The following is a 19,875-nucleotide window of genomic DNA, read 5'->3' on the forward strand; positions in this document are numbered from 1 at the left end:
CTGGAGGGGGAATCTGAGTGGGTCCTGAGAAGATAACAAGTAAATTAATAAAGAGTATTTCAGGCCGGTCATGGTGGCTCACGCCTGTAATCCCAGCACTTTGGAGGCCAAGGCGGGTGGATCATCTGACATCAGGAGTTCGAGACCAGCCTGGCCAACATGGTGAAACCCCGTCTCTACTAACAATACAAAAATTAGCCTGGCATGGTGGTGCATGCCTGTAATCCCAGCTACTGGGGAAGCTGAGGCAGGAGAATCACTTTAACCCAGAAGACAGAGGTTGCAGTGAGCCAAGATTGTGCCACTGCACTCCAGCCTGGGTGACACAGTGAACTTTGTCTCAAAATAAAATAAAATAAAGAGTATTTCAGATAAAGATAAATGCGAAGAAGATAAAACAGGATCATGTGGACCAGTAACGGGGCAAGTGTGGAGGCTTAGATATAAGGCTGATAATGGCTGACAAATCTTATGGTGAAGTGGGAGTCCTGGGCTGCTGAGCAGAGAGGATCCTGGGTAATAGCTGGACCCACTCATAGGCAGGATCCTGTGAGGCCCCAGGGAGGAGGGCCTTGGAGGTCAGTTTCCTTGGGTAGCCTCCCAGCAGCATCCTGGTGAGGGCAACCTCAGACAGTATCTGCCATTTAGAGGTCTTACCCTGTGCTGAAATGGAGCCTGCACATCAAGGCCAGTCTTGCCAGGACACCTCTGATCTCAGCTTTATGATTGTGAATAAAAACATGCTGGCCGGGCGTGGTGGCTTATGCCTGTAATCCCAGCACTTTGGGAGGCCGGGGCAGGCAGATCACTTGAGGCCAGAAGTTCAAGACCAGCCTGGCCAACGTGGTGACCCCATCTCAACTCAAAATACAAAAATTAGCCAGGTGCAGTGGTGCACTCCTCTAGTCCCAGCTACTCAGGAAGCCGAGGCATGGGAATCACTTGAGCCTGGGAGGTGGAGGTTGCAGTGAGCCAAGGTCATGCCGCTGCACTCCAGCCTGGACCACAGAATGAGACTGTCTCAAAAAAAAAAAAAAAAAAAAAAAAAGTAAAACAGCTGGGCCTGGTGGCTCACACCTGCAATTCCAGCACTTTAGGAGGGCAATGTGAGAGGATTGCTTGAACCTGGGGAGTTGGAGGCAGCAGTGAGCTTTGATCACACTACTGCACTCCAGCCTGGGCAACAGAGCAAGACCCATGGCTAAATTAAAATATAAACTAAACATGCAGTAGGAGCTCTGCCCGTTACCCCAGTGGCTTTGTGTTGGGATCCTGCACCATCAAGTCAGTTCCACCTGCTCACACACGGAGGGGGACAGCAAGGCTGTGACTGCACCAGCGTTGTCATCCCTGCCTGTGACCCAGCATCCCTTCTGCTTGGCAGAGAAGGGTTCCAGTGTCACCTGGGAACGTAGGGCCAATTTTCTGAGATAAGGGTCACCTAGGAGGGCCAGGCTGGTTCCAGGGAGGAGGGCTGGACCAGCTCTCAGGAGAGGTTCCTGGGAAGAAGCTTGTTGCTTTGGATCACTGTAATTTCTTCCTCCGTTCAGGGCCACTCATACAGTAATCGGAAGTACGAGTCTGATGAAGACAGCCTGGGCAGCTCTGGACGGGTAATGCGCCCTGAGGCACCCTTGTCTCTGCCTCTTCCCTGTCTCCTCCAGGCTCTGTTGCTGTTTCTCCTGTCTCATATCTCTGCTGCCTGCCCATCTGTCTTGCACATGTGCTAAAGGAAGATTTTGCAAAGCAGCAAATCTGGGCAAATGCTCTTTGAACCTCTGCAGGGCAGGATGCTGGGGGATTTGTGGGGAGGATTAGAGAAGAGCAGCTCAGCCCCATCCTGGAGGGGAAATCACCACAGGGACAGCTCCTGTCTTAAGTGCCTGCCATGAAGGCACTTCGCAGTAATCAGTTTCCTTCTTGCAACCACCCAGAGAGACAGGCTAATGTGACTCTCCTCCCCATTTTATGTATGAGAAAACTGGGCTCTTAAGCAACTTTCCCCAGGTTACCCTCGCTTGTATGTCTAACAAGCATCAGCAAGTCTGGGAAAGACCAGCTCTGTGCCCCACCCACCCCTCTAAGTGATTCCCTCACACGCTTTGAACTGCCCATCTTTGGAGCCTTTACTAAGGCAAGTCTCTCTCCTACCTGCAAAGTCCTTTCTCTCCCTCTGTCATCTCTCTTCAAATCCTACCTGCTCTCCAAGCCTGGATCCCAGGGCCCCTCGTCCAGGAGCCTTCCCTGGCCTCCACCACAGGCATGACTCTGGCATCTCCCAGAACACTGATTATTTACCCTGTGGTATTTTGTAGTCAGATTAGGATCTTCTCAGTTAGGTATGGAACAGGGTTGCTCAAGCAAGGCACTACTGGCATTCTGGGCTGAATCGTTCCTTGTTGAGGGGGCTACCCTGTGCATTGCAAGATGTTTAGCATGCAAACGTGCACACGCACAGCTGCCTGGCTGTATCCTGCAAGAGCCTTTGGAGGGGGCATCTTTGGCCAGGAGAAATGATGTGTTTTTTAAACCCATTTCCTAAAGCAACCTGCTGATGTTGCTCATGTCGTTGTGACTTGCAGAGGAAAGCAAGGGGATTTGCTGGAAGGTCTGAAGTGGGAGTCTTCTGGTGCCTTATATGGGGAGCTGGCGAAGGGGTTGGTTTAGAGTCAGACCCCCACCCCCAACCAAATCCAGATTGGTAAATGATGGGGAAGCGCTTCCTTGAGCTGCTGAAATCTGTTCCACTGGCTCTTGAATGCATGAGTTGATGGAATTTGGATGATTAAAATTGGAGCTGTATTAGCCGGGCATGGTGGTACGCACCTGTCGTCCCAGCTACTCGGGAAGCTGAGGCAGAAGAATCGCTTGAACCTGGGAGGTGGAGGTTGCAGTGAGCCGAGATTGTGCCATTGCATTCCAACCTGGGCAATAGAGTGACACTCTGTCTCAAAAAAAAAAAAAAAAATTGGAGCCATGTTTTGCCAATAAACTTTGACATCGTGAGGGTTCACTCCCCATCTCCCTCCAGCCAGGCTCCTGTGTAGTAGGGGCTGCTGACAGCTGTGATGCTGCGTCCACCCCCAGCCCCTCGCTTCTCTGGCTGGTTCTCTCCCTTCAGGTATGTGTAGAGAAGTGGAATCTCCTCAACTCCTCCCGCCTCCACCTGCCGAGGGCTTCGGCCGTGGCCCTGGAAGTGCAAAGGCTTAATGCTCTGGACCTCGAAAAGAAAATCGGGAAGTCCATTTTGGGGAAGGTATCGGCGATGCCCATTTTGGAGCCCTGTCTGCACTAACCTGGAGCCCCCCGGCTCCAGCCTCTCCTCCGCTAATCACTTCCTCCCGCAGGCTGGCTGGGCGGTCTTGGGTGCGGCTTCGGCCCGCCAGACAGCCAGGCCGACACCGTAGTCTGTGTGGCAGGTCCATCTGGCCATGGTGCGCTACCACGAGGGTGGGCGCTTCTGCGAGAAGGGCGAGGAGTGGGACCAGGAGTCGGCTGTCTTCCACCTGGAGCACGCAGCCGACCTGGGCGAGCTGGAGGCCATCGTGGGCCTGGGACTCATGTACTCGCAGTTGCCTCATCACATCCTAGCCGATGTCTCTCTGAAGGTGAGCAGGTGGCGGGGACCCAGCTGCAGGTGGGGGTGGGACTTGGTCACCCTGTCGTTCACCTGCCTCCCATCCTGGAAGCCATGCATTCACCTGCCTTCTATCCTGAGGTTTATGCATGCCACAAAAATGTCCCAGGCACTGGTTTGGGGGCAGGCCCCTCCAAGTTAGTTGAAACTGGCGGAATCGATCTCTGTCTTTGGAGAGGGAGGGGAAGGTAAGTCACGTTTCCAGGTAATAACGACATGGTGTGATGGGGGAAGCAGAAGACACCAGTGGAAACATGTGAGGAAGGGCTGTAACTGGGGCCTGGAGGGGTTGGTTCAGGCTTCCTGCTCATCAGTTCTGTGTGTATCCCTAGTGGCTGGGGCCTGGCACTGAGTAGATGCTTGGTACAGATTCGTAGAATGAACAGATGAAGGGATACCTACCTCAGGCCAGAGCGGTGGCTTAAACCTGTAATCTCAGCACTTTGGGAGGCTGAGGCGGGTGGATCACATGAGGCCAGGAGATCGAGACCAGCCTGGCCGACATGGTGAAACCCCGCCTCTACCAGAAAAATACAAAAGTTAGCCGGACGTGGTGGCACACACCTGTAATCCCACCTACTCGGGAGGCTGAGGTGGGAGAATCTCTTGAACCTGGGAGACAGAGGTTGTAGTGAGCTGAGATCACACTACTGCACTCTAGCCTGGGCGACAGAGTGAGATCCTGTCTCCAAAAAAAAAAAAAAAATTGGGGGGGATATCTGCTTTAGACCTGAAGGCCCAAAGGGAGTGAGCCAGGCCAAGTGGGGGAGGTGAGCAGCTCAGGTAGAAGGAACAGCATGTGCTTAGGCCCAGAGGTGAGAGACAAGGTGCACCCATGTAGCTAGAGGTGCAGGAGCTGAGGAAGAGCTGGAGCTGAAGCAGCAGTGTGTGGACCTGCAGGGAAATTGCGTAGGAGCCTGCTGCTGCTTCTGTCCCTGGTCCGTGAGCAGAGGGAGGAAAGGATTGAATGAATGGAATCTGGCAAGGCCCAGGCAAAGTGATCTTTTCCCAGGAGAAGTTGAGAAGCCCTTGGCGGGCACATCCTCCCATCTGTTCCCATCCTCCCCATCACGTGGGCCAACGTTGCGCATGGACAGGTGGCCTAGGCTCATTGTGGGTGCAGGACATCAGCTCTCCTTGACGGGTTGGTTTGGCTGTGGCCCAGTGGGTGAATGGATCTCAGACTCGAGGGTGGGAAGATACTCCAAAGTCCTTTATTTATTTAGCTTTTTGAATTGGTAATTACATTCATGTGATTAAAAACTTATTTATTTATTGTTTTGTTTTTATTTTTTTGAGACAGAGTCTCGCTTTGTTGCCCAGGCTGGAGTGTAGTGGTGCGATCTCGACTCAATGCAACCTCCACTTCCCAGGTTCAAGCAATTCTCCTGCCTCAGACTCCCGAGTAGCTGGGATTACAGGTGCCTGCCACCGCACCCAGCTAATTTTTAGTAGAGACAGAGCTTCACCATGTTGGCCAGACTGGTCTGGAACTCCTGACCTCAGGTGATCTGCCCACCTCAGCCTCCCAAAGTGCTGGGATTACAGGTGTGAGCCACCATGCTGGACTATTTATTTATTTTAGAGACAGGTTCTCACTCTGTCACCCAAGTTGGAGTGCAGTGGCATGACTGTAGCTCACTGTAGCCTTGACCTCCTGGGTTCAAGCGATCCTCCTGCCTCAGCCTCCTGAGTAGCTCGGACTATAGGCCTGAGCCACCATGCCCGACCAAAGAAGTTTTTTTTTTTTTAATTTTTATTTTTTAAATATAAAAAGCTTAACGATGGGTGCAGTGGCTCACACCTGTAATCCCAGCACTTTGGGAGATGGAGGCGGGTGGATCACCTCAGGTTAGGCAAAACCCTATCTCTACCAAAAATATAACAAATTAGCCAGGTGTGGTGGCATGCGCCTGTAATCCCAGCTACTTGGGAGGCTGAGGCAGGAGAATCACTTGAACCTGGGAGACGGAGGTTGCAGTGAGCAGAGATCACGCCACTGCACTCCAGCCTGGGCAACAGAGCAAGACTCCATCTCAAAAAAAAAAGCTTTACAGTGAAAAATCTGCCTTCCACCTTCCCCACATCCTCTCATTCTTTGAATAATAGGTAGCCATCATTATTAGTTACTTATATGTAATTCCAGAGTGTATTCACTTCCTAGGACTTCCTTAAGAAATTCCACAAACCAGTTGGCTTATAACAACAAATTTGTTCTCTCACAGTTTTGGAAGCTAGAAGTCCAGAAATCAAGGTGTCAGTAGAGCCATGCCTTCCTCTGAAGGCTTGAGGGGAGAATCCTTCCTTGTTTCTTCGGGCTTCTGGGGGTTGCTGGCAATCTTCAGCGTTCTTGGCTTGGCTCACTGAAATCTCTGTCTCCATCTTTCCCTCGTGTCCCTATCTCTCTGTTTCTTCTGCTCTTGTAAAGACAGCAGTCATATAGGATTTAGGGCCCACCTAACATCCAGTGTGACCTCATCTTAATATAACTTTTTTTTTTTTTTTTTCAGTCTTGCTCTGTCATCCAGGCTGGAGTGCACTGGCAGGATCTCAGCTCACTGCAACCTCCACCTCCCAGGTTCAAGCAATTCTCCTGCCTCAGTCTCCTGAGTAGCTGGGAATACAGGTGCCTGCCACCACACCTGGCTAATTTTTGTATTTTTAGTGGAGATGGGGTTTCACCATGTTGGCCAGGCTGGTCTTGAACTCTTGGCCTCAGGTGATTCACCCGCCTCGGCCTCTCAAAATGCTGGGATTACAGGCATGAGCCACAGTGCCCAGCCAGTATAACTAATTATATCTTCACGGACCCTATTTCCAAATCAGATCACATTCTGCATGGACGTGAATATTGGGAGGATATTGTTCGGCCCAGTACACGGTTTCCATATACAAATATGAAATAGGCTCCTATTTTCACCCTGCTTTTTCCTCCAAAGTTAGCATCCTACACACACACTCCTGAACCTAGTGTTTTTCACTTGACAGTGTCCTGTGGACATTTTACCTCAGTGGTATAGAGATAGCTTCCTGATTCTTTTTTTTTTTTTTTTTTTTTTTTTAATTTGAGACAGAATCTCCCTCTGTCACCCAGGCTGGAGTGCAATGGTACAATCTCAGCTCACTGCAACCTCCACCACCCGGTTCAAGCAATTCTCCTGCCTAAGCCTCCTGAGTAGCTGGGATTACAGGTGCCTGCCACCAAACCCGGCTACTTTTTTTTTTTTTTGAGATGAAGTCTCGCTCTTGTCCTCCAGGCTGGAGTGTGATGGCATGGTCTCGCCTCACTGCGACCTCTGCTTCCTTGGTTCAAGCAATTCTCCTGCCTTGGCTCCCCGAGTAGCTGGTTTTACAGGCACCTGCCACCACGCCTGGCTAATTTTTGTATTTTTTTTTTTTAGTTGAGACGGGGTTTTACCATGTTGGCCAGGCTGGTCTCGAACTCCTGACCTCATGTGATCCACCCACCTCAGCCTCCCAAAGTGCTGGGATTACAGGTGTGAGCCACCATGCCCGGCCTAATTTTTGTATGTCTAGTGCAGATGGGGTTTCGTCATGTTGTTCTCAAATTTTTGACCTCAAGTGATCTGCCTTCCTCAGCCTCCCAAAGTGCTGGATTACAGGTATAAGCCACCATGCCCAGCCAGCTCCCCGATTCTTTTTGACAGCTGCATAATATTCTGTTATATGTGTGGGGCATACCTGTGAGCTATTGATGGACACTTGGGTTGGCTGTATTCTTCTGATATCACAAAAATTGCTGTAGTGACTGGCCTCCTGCATAATGGGTGGAACCTCATGAAACTGCTATTTTGGAAGGTCATAAATGGTAGAATATTGGCAGTTTCTTATGGTTCAGTCAGATTACATCATTTGACATGTGGGCAGGGCGTCGCCCACCAGTTTTTGTTTCATGATGGTGAAACAAAAACTTAGATGGTGAGGAGGAGGTTTGGTTGGAAGAGAGGATTTTTCACTTTTTTGTCTCTCTCTATAATCTCTCTCTCTCTCTAATCTCTCTCTCTCTATATATATGTGTGTGTATATATGTGTGTGTGTGTATATATATACATATTTTGTTTTTTGTTTTTTTTTTTTTGAGACAGGCTCTCGCTCTGCTGCCCAGGCTGGAGTGCAGTGGCATGATCTTGGCTCACTGCAACCTCCGCCTCCCAGGTTCAAACGATTCTCCTGCCTCAGCCACCCAGGTAGCTGGGATTACAGATGTGCACCACCACGCCTGGCTAATTTTTGTATTTTTAGTAGAGAAGGGATTTCACCATGTGGGCCAGGCTGGTCTCGAACTACTGACCTCAGGTGATCTGCCCACCTCGGCCTCCCAAAGTGCTGGGATTACAGAGGTGAGCCACCACACCCGGCCTTTCTCTGGAATCTCTATGCTTATTCAGCCAGTGGTGTGCTGGGGAACATTTGACAATTGACTCTTGGAGGTGGGAAGGAAATGTGTGCCCACATATATGTAAATATATTAAATTTTGCTAATTTAAAGAATAAGTAGGCTGGGCATGGTGGCTCACACCTGTAACCCCAGCACTTTTGGAGGCCAAGGCAGGAGGATTGCTTGAGTCCAGGAGTTTCAGACCAGCCTGGGCAACATAGCAAAACTCCATCTCTACAAACCCCCCCCACCCCCCAAAAAACAAATTAGCCTGGTGTGGTGGCACCTGCCTATAGTCCCAGCTACTTGGGAGAGTGAGGCGGGAGGATAAAAACCATACACTACAGGAGTTTGAGGCTTCCGTGAGCTATGATGGAGCCACTGCACTCCAGCCTGGGCAAAAGATCAAGACCCTGTCTCAAAAAAAAAAAACAAGAAAAAATAATATGTGGTATACGGTTTACAAATAACAATTAAAAGTAAATTTCATATCATCAACTCTCACATAATACTTGCACTAATTTTTGCAAACTCTTACACCCATAGCCAACCTATGGTTGCAATTGATGGAGAAGTGTAGTTCTGACATAAGTGAGATGAAAGTGAAATTAACAAAGACCTATGTTAGAACTGGAACTTCATTTGCCTCTGATGTGAGTGACCTCCTTCCTGAATCAGATGGTAGTTTTAAATACTGGAAGGATATTTCTTCAATTTGCTGTACTCGTCACAATAGAATAGCTACAGGCATGACCCACTTGTTAGTTTCATCTGCAGTGTTCATGTTTTCCACCCCTTTCTTACAATCGAAAAAACAGTACATCAAACCCTGATTTGCAGCATTGTCTGCTTTCTACCAGGTAAGTTATATGTGACCCAGCAGTTTCACTCATAGCCATAAACCCAAAAGAATAAAAACACACTTTCACACAAAAACTTGTACACAAATCTTCATAGCAGCATCATTCATAATAGCCAAAAAAATGGAAAACAACCCAAATGTCTGTCAGTGGATGAATGGATAAACGAAATGTGATACAGCCATACAATGGACTATTATTTGATCATAAAAAGGAATGAAATATTGATATGCGCTACAACACAGATGGACCGTGAAAGCACTGTGCTAAGTGAAAAGAGTCGCAAAGGACCACATATTGTATGACTATATTATTATGAAATGTCCAGATCCAGAATAGGCAATCCATAGAGACAGAAAGTAGACTAATGGAAGCCTAGTGCTGAGCAGGATGAGGAGAGTAGGGGTAGAGGGAGATTGACAGTTAAGCGGTATGAGATTTCTTTCTGGATTGGTGAAAGTATTCTGAAATTGACTGGTGATGGCCATACTGTTCTGTGAATATACTAAAAACTACGGATGTGTACTTTTTTTTTTTTTGAGATGGTGTCTCTGTCACCCAGGTTGCAGTGCAGTGGCTTGATCTCGGTTCGCTGCAACCTCCGCTTCCTAGATTCAAGCAATTCTTGTGCCTCAGCCTCCTGAGTAGCTGAAATTACAGGCATGCATCACCACGCCTGGTTAATTTTTGTATTTTTAGTAGAGATGGGGTTTCACCATGTTGGCCAGGCTGGTCTCGAACTGCTGACCTCGAACTGCTGACCTCAGATGATCCACCCGCCTTGACCTCCCAGAGTGCTGGGATTACAGGCATGAGCCACCCAGCCCAGCTGTGATGTGTACTTATGATGTGTACTTCTGATGCAGGGCAGGCAGGCCCCACATTGGAGCTTAGCCCAGGAGGGTTTTTTGCTTCACCCAGAAAAGAATTCAAGGGTGAGCCAAATGTAGAAGAAAACAGCTTTATTGAAGTGTCAGTGTTATAGCTTAGGCAGTGGTACAGCTCCATGACTGCTTCTACGGAATAGGGCTGCCCCACAGGCAGTGTGCTGAGATTAGCAGCTTAGGGCAGTTCTGCAGTCAGATTTATACCTACTTTTAATTGCATGCATATTAAGAGGCGGTTTATGAAGACATGTCTAGGGAAAGGGTAGTAACTTCTAGGTTGTGGGGCCATAGCCATAGAAACAGGCAGTAACTCTCAAGTGTTGCCCTGACAATGGTAAACTGACATGGTGCACAGGTGGGCATGTCTTATGAAAAGCTGTTTTCCCACCCCATCCCTGTTTTAGCTTGTCCTTGATTTGTTCCAGTGTCTGAGCCAAGCCTCTGGAGTCAAGTGCCCCCTCCTATCTCACTTCTATAGCCTCCCAACCCAGAGCTCTCAAAAAACAGGGTGAAGATTGAGTAGTGAGATCTTGGCAGCCCTCGAGTGTAAGCCTCATTCACTCTTCTTTCTCCCTCTTTGGTTTGTATCAACAGGAGACAGAAGAGAACAAAACCAAAGGATTTGATTACTTACTAAAGGCCGCTGAAGCTGGCGACAGGCAGTCCATGATCCTAGTGGCGCGAGCTTTTGACACTGGCCAGAACCTCAGCCCAGACAGGTACTGCAGCTGTCACCCAGGAGGAGCTGGTAGGAACCTGGGCTGCAGGTGGGCGCTTGTCCTCGGTATCAGCACAGGCCTGGGTTCCAGTCTTGGCTGCCCCATGACCAGTCCAGCAACCATGGGCAACTTATTTTACCTCCCTGGCCTCAGTTTCTTCATATTGTAAACTGGGAGTAATTATAGCACCTGTATCCTGGGGTTGTCCCATGAAGGGTAAACGAGATGCTGACTGTAACCCTTGCAGTGCCTGGCACATAAAGCATGTGGTATGGCCGGGCGCAGTGGCTCATGCCTGTAATCCCAGTACTTTGGGAGGCCAAGGCGGGCAGATCACTTCAGGTCAGGGGTTCAAGACCAGGCTTGCCAACATGGCAAAACTCTGTCTCTACTAAAAATACAAAAATTAGGGCCGGGCATGGTGGCTCACGCCTGTAATCTTAGCACTTTGGGAGGCCAAGGAGGGCAGATCATGAGGTCAGGAGTTCAAGACCAGCCTGACCAACATGGTGAAACCCCATCTCTACTAAAAATACAAAAAAAGAAAAGCTGGCCTGGTGGCACACACCTGTAATCCCAGCTACTCAGGAGGCTGAGGCAGGAGAATCGCTTGAACCTGGGAGGCGGAGATTGCCGTGAGCCAAGATCGAGTCACTGCACTCCAGCCTGGGGTACAGAGCAAGATTCCCTCTCAAAAAAAAAAAAAAAAAAGATAAAAGCCATGTGATACGAGGCAGCCACTCTAACCAGTATAGGTAATGATTTGCCTGAGAAAAAAATCTGAAAGACTATGCAGCATCCAGGTGAGAGTGGGTATCCCTAGATAGGATTATGGGTGATTTTAATTGACTTTTCCTACTTATTATTATATTTTAGAAACAGGGTCTCACTCTGTCACCCAGGCTGGAGGACAGTGGTGCCATCATAGCTCACTGCAGCCTCTACCTCCTGGGCTCAAGCAGTCCTCCCGCCTCAGCCTCCTGAGTAGGTGGAACTACAGGCATGTACCACCACACCCAGCTAAATGTTTAAATTTTTTGGAGAGATGGAGTCTCACTATGTTGTTCAGACTGGTCTCGAACTCCTGGGCTCAAGCAACCTTCCCTCCTCAGCCTCCCAATGGGATTACAGGTGTGAGCCACCACGCCTGACTAGGGCAGGTATTTTGGCTCTATTTTTTGGGTGACTAAACTAGTTCTGAGATGTAAAGGGGCTTGCCCATGGTCAAATATTTAGCAAGTGGCAGAGCCAACTTACATCTTCTCACCCCTCCTCTGATGTACTGTCTACTGGCATGGAGGAGAGGTAAACAAAAAAGACTGACATGATTGTATTAGGTCAAATGTCAGTGTATACATATGGTGCCCATTGAGTGCACTGGGGAAGCACATCATGCATGGGGCGGGGCCTGGAGCTGGGCACTGAGTATTTGCATCTGTGCTTTCTCTTCCTGGCCTTTGTCTACCTTTTATTTCTATTTGAGGTGATAAGTTTTTATTGATTTGTAAAAGTTCTTTATATATTAAGGCTATTAACCCTTTGGTATACTTTTCTCTTTATTTTTTATTTTTATTTTTTAATTATTATTATTATTTATTTATTTATTTATTTATTTTTGAGATGGACTCTCACTCTGTCAAACAGGCTTGAATGCACTGGTGCAACCTCAGCTCACTGCAACCTCCACCTCCTGGGTTCAAGTGATTCTCCTGCCTCAGCCTCCCAAGTAGCTGGTATTACAGGTGCCTGCCACTGTACCCGGCTAATTTTTATATTTAAATACAGACAAGATTTCACCATGTTGGCCAGGCTTGTCTCGAACTCCTAACCTCAGGCAGTCTACCTGCCTCTGCCTCCCAAAGTGCTGGAATTACAGACCTGAGTCACCACTCTCAGCCTTTTTATTTTATTTTTGAGACAGAGTCTTTCTCTGTATCCCAGGCTGGAGTGCAATGGCGCGATCTCGGCTCACTGCAATCTCCACCTCCCAGGTTCAAGTGATTCTCCTGCCTCAGCCTCCCCAGTAGCTGGAACTACAGATGTGCATCATGATACCCAGCTAAATTTTGTATTTTTAATAGAGACAAGGTTTCACCATGTTGGCCAGGCTTGACTCGAACTCCTGACCTCGGGTAATCCTGCCTGCCTCAGCCTCCCAAAGTGCTGGGATTACAGATGTGAGCCACCATGCCTGGCCTATTTTTCATCTATCTATTTATTTATTTTTGAGACAGGGTCTCTCTGTCACCCAGGCTGGAGTGCAGTGGTGTGATCATAGCTAACTGCAGCTTTGACCTTCTGGGCTCAAGTGATCCTCCTGCTTAAGCCTCCTGCGTAGCTGGGACCATAGGCATGTGCCACCCTACCTGGCTAATTTTTAAATTTTTTTGTAGAGACAAGGGCTTGCTATGATGCCCAGGCTGGTCTCAAACTCCTGGCCTCAAGCAATCCTCCTACCTCAGCCTCCCAAAGTGCTGGTATTACAAGTGTGAGCCGCTGTACCTGGCCACATTTCATTTTAAAAGACATTTTTTTTTTCAGATATGTCTACCATAGATAGAGGGAGGGCACAGATGCCACATAATGACCATTGTTTACTGGGTTTGGGGACACACTGGTTTTTAATATTTATTTAGTTAAATCTGTCAAAAGTATTTCTTTATTGCTTCTGCTCTAGTCATTTCCTTATTCTTCTTCCTTATTCAAAGCAGTTCCAACCCCTCCCATGCAAAGAACATTAATTAAGGGCCAGCTATGGGTAAGGCAGGGCTCTGTGCAGGCCCAAATTTGCGTTTAAGGGATTCAGGCCCCAGAAGTTACTATCCAATAGGCGAAGGAGAAGATGCTAGAAATGCCAAGGAAGGATGGACGCCCTCGCCAATGGGATAGCATCGGGTTGGGGTGGACAGGGGTCAGCGATTAGGCCTTTCCCATATGTTTTCAGGCCAATTTTGCTTTGCCCTTTAAGACCAGGGAAGGTCAGAGCAGAAAGGAGATAAACAATCTAGTCTAGTGTCTCCTAGTCAGTGTTAAAACCCAGCCCAGCATGGTGGCTCATGCCTGTAATCCTAACACTTTGGGAGGCTGAGGCGGGTGGATCACGAGGTCAGGAGATTGAGACCAGACTGAACAACACTCTGAAACCCCATCTCTACTAAAAATACAAAATTAGCTGAGTGTGATGGCAGATGCTTGTAATCCCAGCTACTTCAGCTACTTGGGAGGTTGAGGGAGAAGAATCACTTAAACCCGGGAGGCAGAGGTTGCAGTGAGCCAAGATCACATCATTCCACTCCAGCCTGGGCAACAAGCATGAAATGCCGTCTTAAAACAAAAACAAAAGTTTGTTGAGCATGTCACCAATAATTTTCAAATGGTCCATTTTTTAAATTTAACTTTTATTTATTTATTTATTTGAGACACAATCTTGCTCTGTCACCCAGGCTAGAGTGCGATGGTGTAATCATAGCTCACTGTAGTCTCAACCTCTCAGGCTCAGGCTATCCTCCCGCCTCAGCCTCTCGAGTAGCTGGGACCATAGTCATGCACCACCATACCCAACTAACTTGTATTTTTTGTAGAGCTGGGGTTTTGCCATGTTGCCCAGGCTGGCCTCAAACTCCTGGGCTCAAGAGATCCTCCAACCTAGGCCTCCCAAAGTGCTGGGATCACAGGCATGAGCCATATCTGGCCATTTTTTAATAAGATAAAATAAAGTCAAGATTATTTCCTGAGCACCATCCCAGCCAGTCACTTGCTTGCTTTTTTTCATTTACCAGACATTTATTGACACTATGCTGTTTGCCAGACCCTGGGAATGCAGTAGACAAATACAGCAAAATAGACAAGGGTCTCCTGCCTTCATGGGGCTTACCTTCTAGTCAAGGGACACCATGATAAACAAGTGAATAAGGAGAATTAAAGATTTTGGTAGTTGTAAGAAACAGTGTTTGGGGGCAGAATCTCTAAAGAGGTGATATGTGAGCTGAGATTGGAGGGATGATGAGTGTCTTAGCCTGTTCTGTGCTGGTAACAGAATATCTGAGGCTGGGGAATTTCTCATGAACAGAAATTTGCTGGCTCTTAGTTCTGGAGGCTGGGAAGTCTAATATCAGTATGCCAGCATCTTGCATGGGCCTTCTTGCTGTGTCATCACCTGGCAGAAGAGAAGGAAAGAGAGGGAGAGCAGGTCAAGCACGGTGGCTTATGCCTGTAATCCCAGCACTTTGGGAGGCTGAGGCAGGAAAATCACTTGAGTCCAGGAGTTCAAGACCAGCTTGGGCAACCTGGTAAGAGTGTGTCTCTATAAAAAAATTTTTAAAATTAGCCAGGCGTGGTGACATGCCCCTGTCATCCCAGCTACTCAGGAGGTTAAAATGGGAGGATTGCTAGATCCCAGGACTTTGAGGCTGCAGTGAGCTATGATTGTGCCACTGCACTCCTGCCTGGGCAACAGAGTGAAACGCTATCTCAAGAAAAGAAAAAAGAGCAAAAGGGGGCTGAACTCGCCCTTTTATAACAAATCCACTTTCCTCATAATGGCAGAAATCCATTCATGAGGGCAGAACCATCAAAGCCCAATCACCTCTCAAAGATCCCACCTCCTAATACCTCACAATGGCAAGCAAATCTCAACATGGGTTTTGGAGGGGGACACACGTTCCAACCAGAGCAAGGAGCCAGGTGCAGAAAGAGTTGGAGGAAGAATCTTCCAAGGTGAGGGAACAGCGGGTGCAAGGGCCACAGAGCAGGCAGGAGCAGGCATCGTTGGGGAATGGATGGCAGCCGGTGAGCCTGGTGCAAAGGTAGACAAACAGGAGACCGTCCTGGAGGGCAGCGCCTGTCAGACAGGGCCTCAGAGGGCACTGTGGCAGCAAGGCAGGGACAGCAAGTCATCAGACCTATTGCTTCTGGAATGTTTCACGAGACCCACAGGCCTTCTTATCTGTGTCGCTGTATTTGCTCTTTCCTGATGTACTATAAATAGTTACTCACACGGATTACACCCAAAGAAAAAGAGCCCTCCGCCCTGTTTGCTGTGTATTCTGTGGTGCGTGGGTTTGGCTGGAACCTCTGTGTGCCCTGGCTGGTTTGGCCATACATGGGCTGCAGTAGGAGGAGTTGAGGGTCGACGGGCAGAGCTGGAAGTGGAGACTCCACTATTCTGGGGTGAGTTCTGCATTGTGCTGGAGGCAATTTTACATAACAAAATTCACAGCTGTCCCGCACAGCAGAGCATACGGTGATTGCCATTAGTGCAGATGGCTCTAGAGGCCTCTGCAGAGGACCCCGCCCCCAATCCACTTCTCTACAAGTCAGAGGGCAGCTTAGCTAGGACACTCAGGCATTGCTAATGCTAGCTCATGGCTGCCTCTGTGTAGACTGTAAAAATGGGCCCCTTCCTCAAGGGGGTGTCCTAGCTAAGCTGCCCTTTACTTTCATCTATGGGAAAATTGTTGTAATATACTGATTTTATTAAGGAAAGCAACTTGACTCCTCTTTTTTTTTTTTTTTTTAAACACAGGGTTATACTCTATTGCCCAGGCTGGAGTGCAGTGGCATGATCATAGCTCACTGCAGCCTCTAACTCCTGGGCTCAAGCTATCCTCCCACCTCAGCCTCCGGAGTAGCTGGGACTACAGGTGTCCATCACCACACCCAGCTTTTTGTGTGTTTATTGTATTTTTTAATTTTTGTGGGTACATAGTGTGTATATGGGTTACATGAGCTATTTTGATATGGGCATGGAATGTGTAATAATCACATCAGGATAAATGGGATATCCATCATCTCAAGCATTTATTCATTGTGGTATAAACAATCTCTTTATACTCTTTTAGTTATTTTAAAATATACAATTACATTATTTTTTACTATAGTCACTGTTTTTTTGTTTTGTTTTTGTTTTTTTGTAGAGACACGGTCTCTCTACGTTGCCTGGGCTGGTCAACTGCTCTCTTAATAAATATTGGCCGAGCACAGTGGCTCATGCCTGTAATCTCAGCACTTTGGGAGGCCTAGGCATGTGGATCACTCGAGGTTAGGAGTTCGAGACCAGCCTGGCCAACGTGGTGAAATGCCATCTTTACTAAAAATACAAAAAATTAGCTGGGTGTGGTGGCGTGCACCTGTAATCCTAGCTACTCAGGAGGCTGAGACAGGAGAATTGCTTGAACTTGAGAGGCGGAGGCTGCAGTGGGCCGAGATTGCACCACTGCACTCCAGCCTGGGCAACAGAGCAAGACTCTGTCTCAAAAATGAATGAATGAATGAGTGAATGAATGGATGAATGAATATCACAATATGAAGGTGCCTCATAGATGTATTGGCCTTGGACAAGATAGGTCGTGGACCATAGGTGGTGGCCCTGCTGGGATCCCTGACTTGCCCCTCCTGCTGGAAGGCCCTCCTCCTGCCACCCTGTTGCCATGGTAACCTCCACCTTTCCCTCTGTATCTCCTGGCAAGGTGCCAAGACTGGCTAGAGGCCCTGCACTGGTACAACACTGCCCTGGAGATGACGGACTGTGATGAGGGCGGTGAGTACGATGGAATGCAGAACGAGCCCCGGTACATGATGCTGGCCAGGGAGGCCGAGATGCTGTTCACAGGAGGCTACGGGCTGGAGAAGGACCCACAGAGATCAGGTAGGGCCTGGCAGACCTGCCCCTGGGCTGCAACAGGGCTGGGCAGGGAGGGACCTAATTTCCATTCCACTGGGAGTTATTTATGACAAGATGACAGGCTGAATCTTCTTCCAGGGAGGGGAATTTATGGAGCTAGTATGCAGATGAACATTGTTATTTTAATGGTTATATATTACGACTTTGTAGGGGGTTTTTGCAATTTTAAAAACTGAATTGAGATTTTCATAACAAAATTCACCATCTTAAAGTATATAGTTTAGTAGGGGGGTTTTCCTTTCCTTTTCTTTCTTTCTTTTTTTTTTTGAGACGGAGTCTCGCTCTATAGCCCAGACTGGAGTGCAACGGCATAATCTTGGCTCACTGCAGCCTCCACCTCCCGAGTTCCAGCGATTCTCCTGCCTCAGCCTCCTGAGTAGCTGGGATTACAGGTGTGCCACCATGCACAGCTGATTTTTGTATTTTTAGTAGAGACAGGGTTTTGCCATGTTGTCCAGGCTGGTCTCGAACTCCTGACCTCAAGTGATCGGCCCACCTCGGCCTCCCAAAGTGCTGGATTACAGGCGTGAGCCACCACACCTGGCCCAGAGTTTCACTCTTGTAGCCCAGGCTGGAGTGGGCCATCTCTGCTCCCTGCAACCTTCACCTCCCAGGTTCAGGTGATTCTTGTGCCTCAGCCTCCTGCATAGCTGGGACTACAGGCACACACCCAGCTAATTTTTCTGTTTTTACTAGAGATGGGGTTTCACCATGTTGGCCAGACTGGTCTTGAACTCCTGACCTCAGGTGATCTGCCCGCCTCAGCCTCCCAAAGTGCTGGGATTATACGTGTGAGCCACCATGCCTGGCCTCCTTTCCTTTTCTTTCTTTCTTTTTTCTTTGAAATAGAATCTCACTGTGTCACTCAGGCTGGAGTGCAGTGGCACAATCATAGCTCACTCCAGCCTGGAACTCCTATGCTCAAGCAATTCTCCTGCCTCAGCCTCCCAAGCAGCTGGGACTACAGGCACTTGCTTCCACACCCAGCCAATTTTTAAAAGTTCTTTGTAGTGACAGAGTCTTGCTATGTTGCCCAGGCTGGTCTTGAACTCCTAGCCTCAAGCAATCTGCTGCCTTGGCTTCCCAAAGTCTTTGGATTACAGATGTGAGCCACTGCACCTGGTCGTAGTGGGTTTTAGTATAGTCATAATGTTGTACAATCATCACTGCTATGTAATTCCAGAACATTTCCATCACCCCAAAAAGAAATCCCGTACCAGTTAGCAGTCCTCCCCGAACCTAGCAGCCACTATACTTTTTGTCCCTATAGATTTGCCTATTCTGGAGATTTTATATAACTGGGAGTATACAATTTGTGGCTTTTTGTATCTGCTTCTTTCATTTAGCATAACTTTTTCAAGATTCATCTGTGTTGAAGTGTGTTATCAGTACTTCATTCCTTCTTATTACTACATAATATTCCATTGTGTGGATATACAGCCTTTATCCATTCATCAGTTGATAGACAAGTTATATATATATTTTTTCTGTTACATAATGTATTAGTCTTCTTGGGCTGCCAAAACAAAATACTATAGAGTGGGTGGTTTAAACTACAAAAATTGCTGGGCACAGTGGCTCATGCCTGTAATCCCAGCACTTTGGGAGGCCAAGATGGGAGGATCACTTGAGTCTAGGAGTTCAAGACCAGCCTGGGCAACATAGGTAAACCTCACCTCTACAAAAGAAATTGTTTTAATTAACTGAGTGTGGTGGCACACGCAGTGAGCTATGATCATACCACCGCACTTCAGCCTGGGCAACAGAGTGAGACCCTGTCTCAAAAAACAACAACAAAAATTATTTCTCCCAGTTCTGGAGGCTGGGAATTCCAAGATCAAGGTGCTGGCCAGTTTGGTTTCTGGCTTGTAGAAAACAGCTTTCTCACTGTGTCCTCACATGACCTTTCTCCTGAATGCAAGTGGGGAGACAGCAAGAGAGCTCTGCTGTCTCTTTTGCTTCCTAAATGGGAATGAGCTCTGTGTGATTAGGGCCCTACCCTTATGACCTCATTTAAGCTATATCACTCCTCACAGGCTGCTAGAATATGAACGTCCCCTCCAAGTCTCATGTTGAACTGTAATCACCACTGTGAAGGTGTCAAGAGGTGGGACTGTTAAGAGGTGATTAATGTTGTTATCATGCAGATTGGTCAGTCATCACAAAAGTAGCTTTGTTATAAAAGCAAATTTGGCCCCCTCTTGCTCGCTTGCTTTCTACCTCTCTTGCTCTTTGCCTTCTGGCATGGGATGATACAGCACCAAGGCCTGTGCCAGATGCTGGTGCTATGCTCTTGGACTTCCCGGGCTCTAGAACTGTGAGCCAAATAAATTTCTTTTCATTATAAATTATCTAGTCTGTGGAATTCTGTCATAGCAACATAAAATGGACTAAGACACAGACTGTGTGTCTCCAAATACAGTGCAGTTACATCATGAATGAAGAGTTCAACATATGAATTTGTGGATGGGGAGCCCAGTGGGGACACAGCATTCAGTCCCTAACATATAATAAACATACTAAGTTCCTAATTTCACAGGTATAGGATGAGGCTAAGTTTTAAAAGTTTTTAAGTTATATTTTAAAAATTAACAAAGAATAATGCAAATCTAGGCTGGGCAGTGGCTCACGCCTGTAATCCCAGCACTTTGGGAGGCCAAGGCAGGCAGATCACCTGCGGTCAGGAGATCG

General features: G+C 47.9%; 1 protein-coding gene across 2 annotated transcripts in view; it reads left to right on the forward strand.

Annotated features, from left to right (window-relative positions):
• Positions 1 to 19,875, forward strand: part of EEF2K (eukaryotic elongation factor 2 kinase) — an 82,660-nt gene that overhangs the window by 57,165 nt on the left and 5,620 nt on the right. For both annotated transcript variants that reach the window (XM_034939879.3, XM_034939880.3), the window contains exons 13-17: positions 1,551 to 1,613; positions 3,122 to 3,256; positions 3,420 to 3,608; positions 10,378 to 10,502; positions 16,970 to 17,148. In XM_034939879.3, coding sequence (XP_034795770.1) covers positions 1,551 to 1,613; positions 3,122 to 3,256; positions 3,420 to 3,608; positions 10,378 to 10,502; positions 16,970 to 17,148 — 691 coding nt within the window. The remainder of the gene's footprint in view (positions 1 to 1,550; positions 1,614 to 3,121; positions 3,257 to 3,419; positions 3,609 to 10,377; positions 10,503 to 16,969; positions 17,149 to 19,875) is intronic.

Source organism: Pan paniscus, chromosome 18 (genome assembly GCF_029289425.2).
Source record: "Pan paniscus chromosome 18, NHGRI_mPanPan1-v2.0_pri, whole genome shotgun sequence".
NCBI lineage: Eukaryota > Metazoa > Chordata > Mammalia > Primates > Hominidae > Pan > Pan paniscus.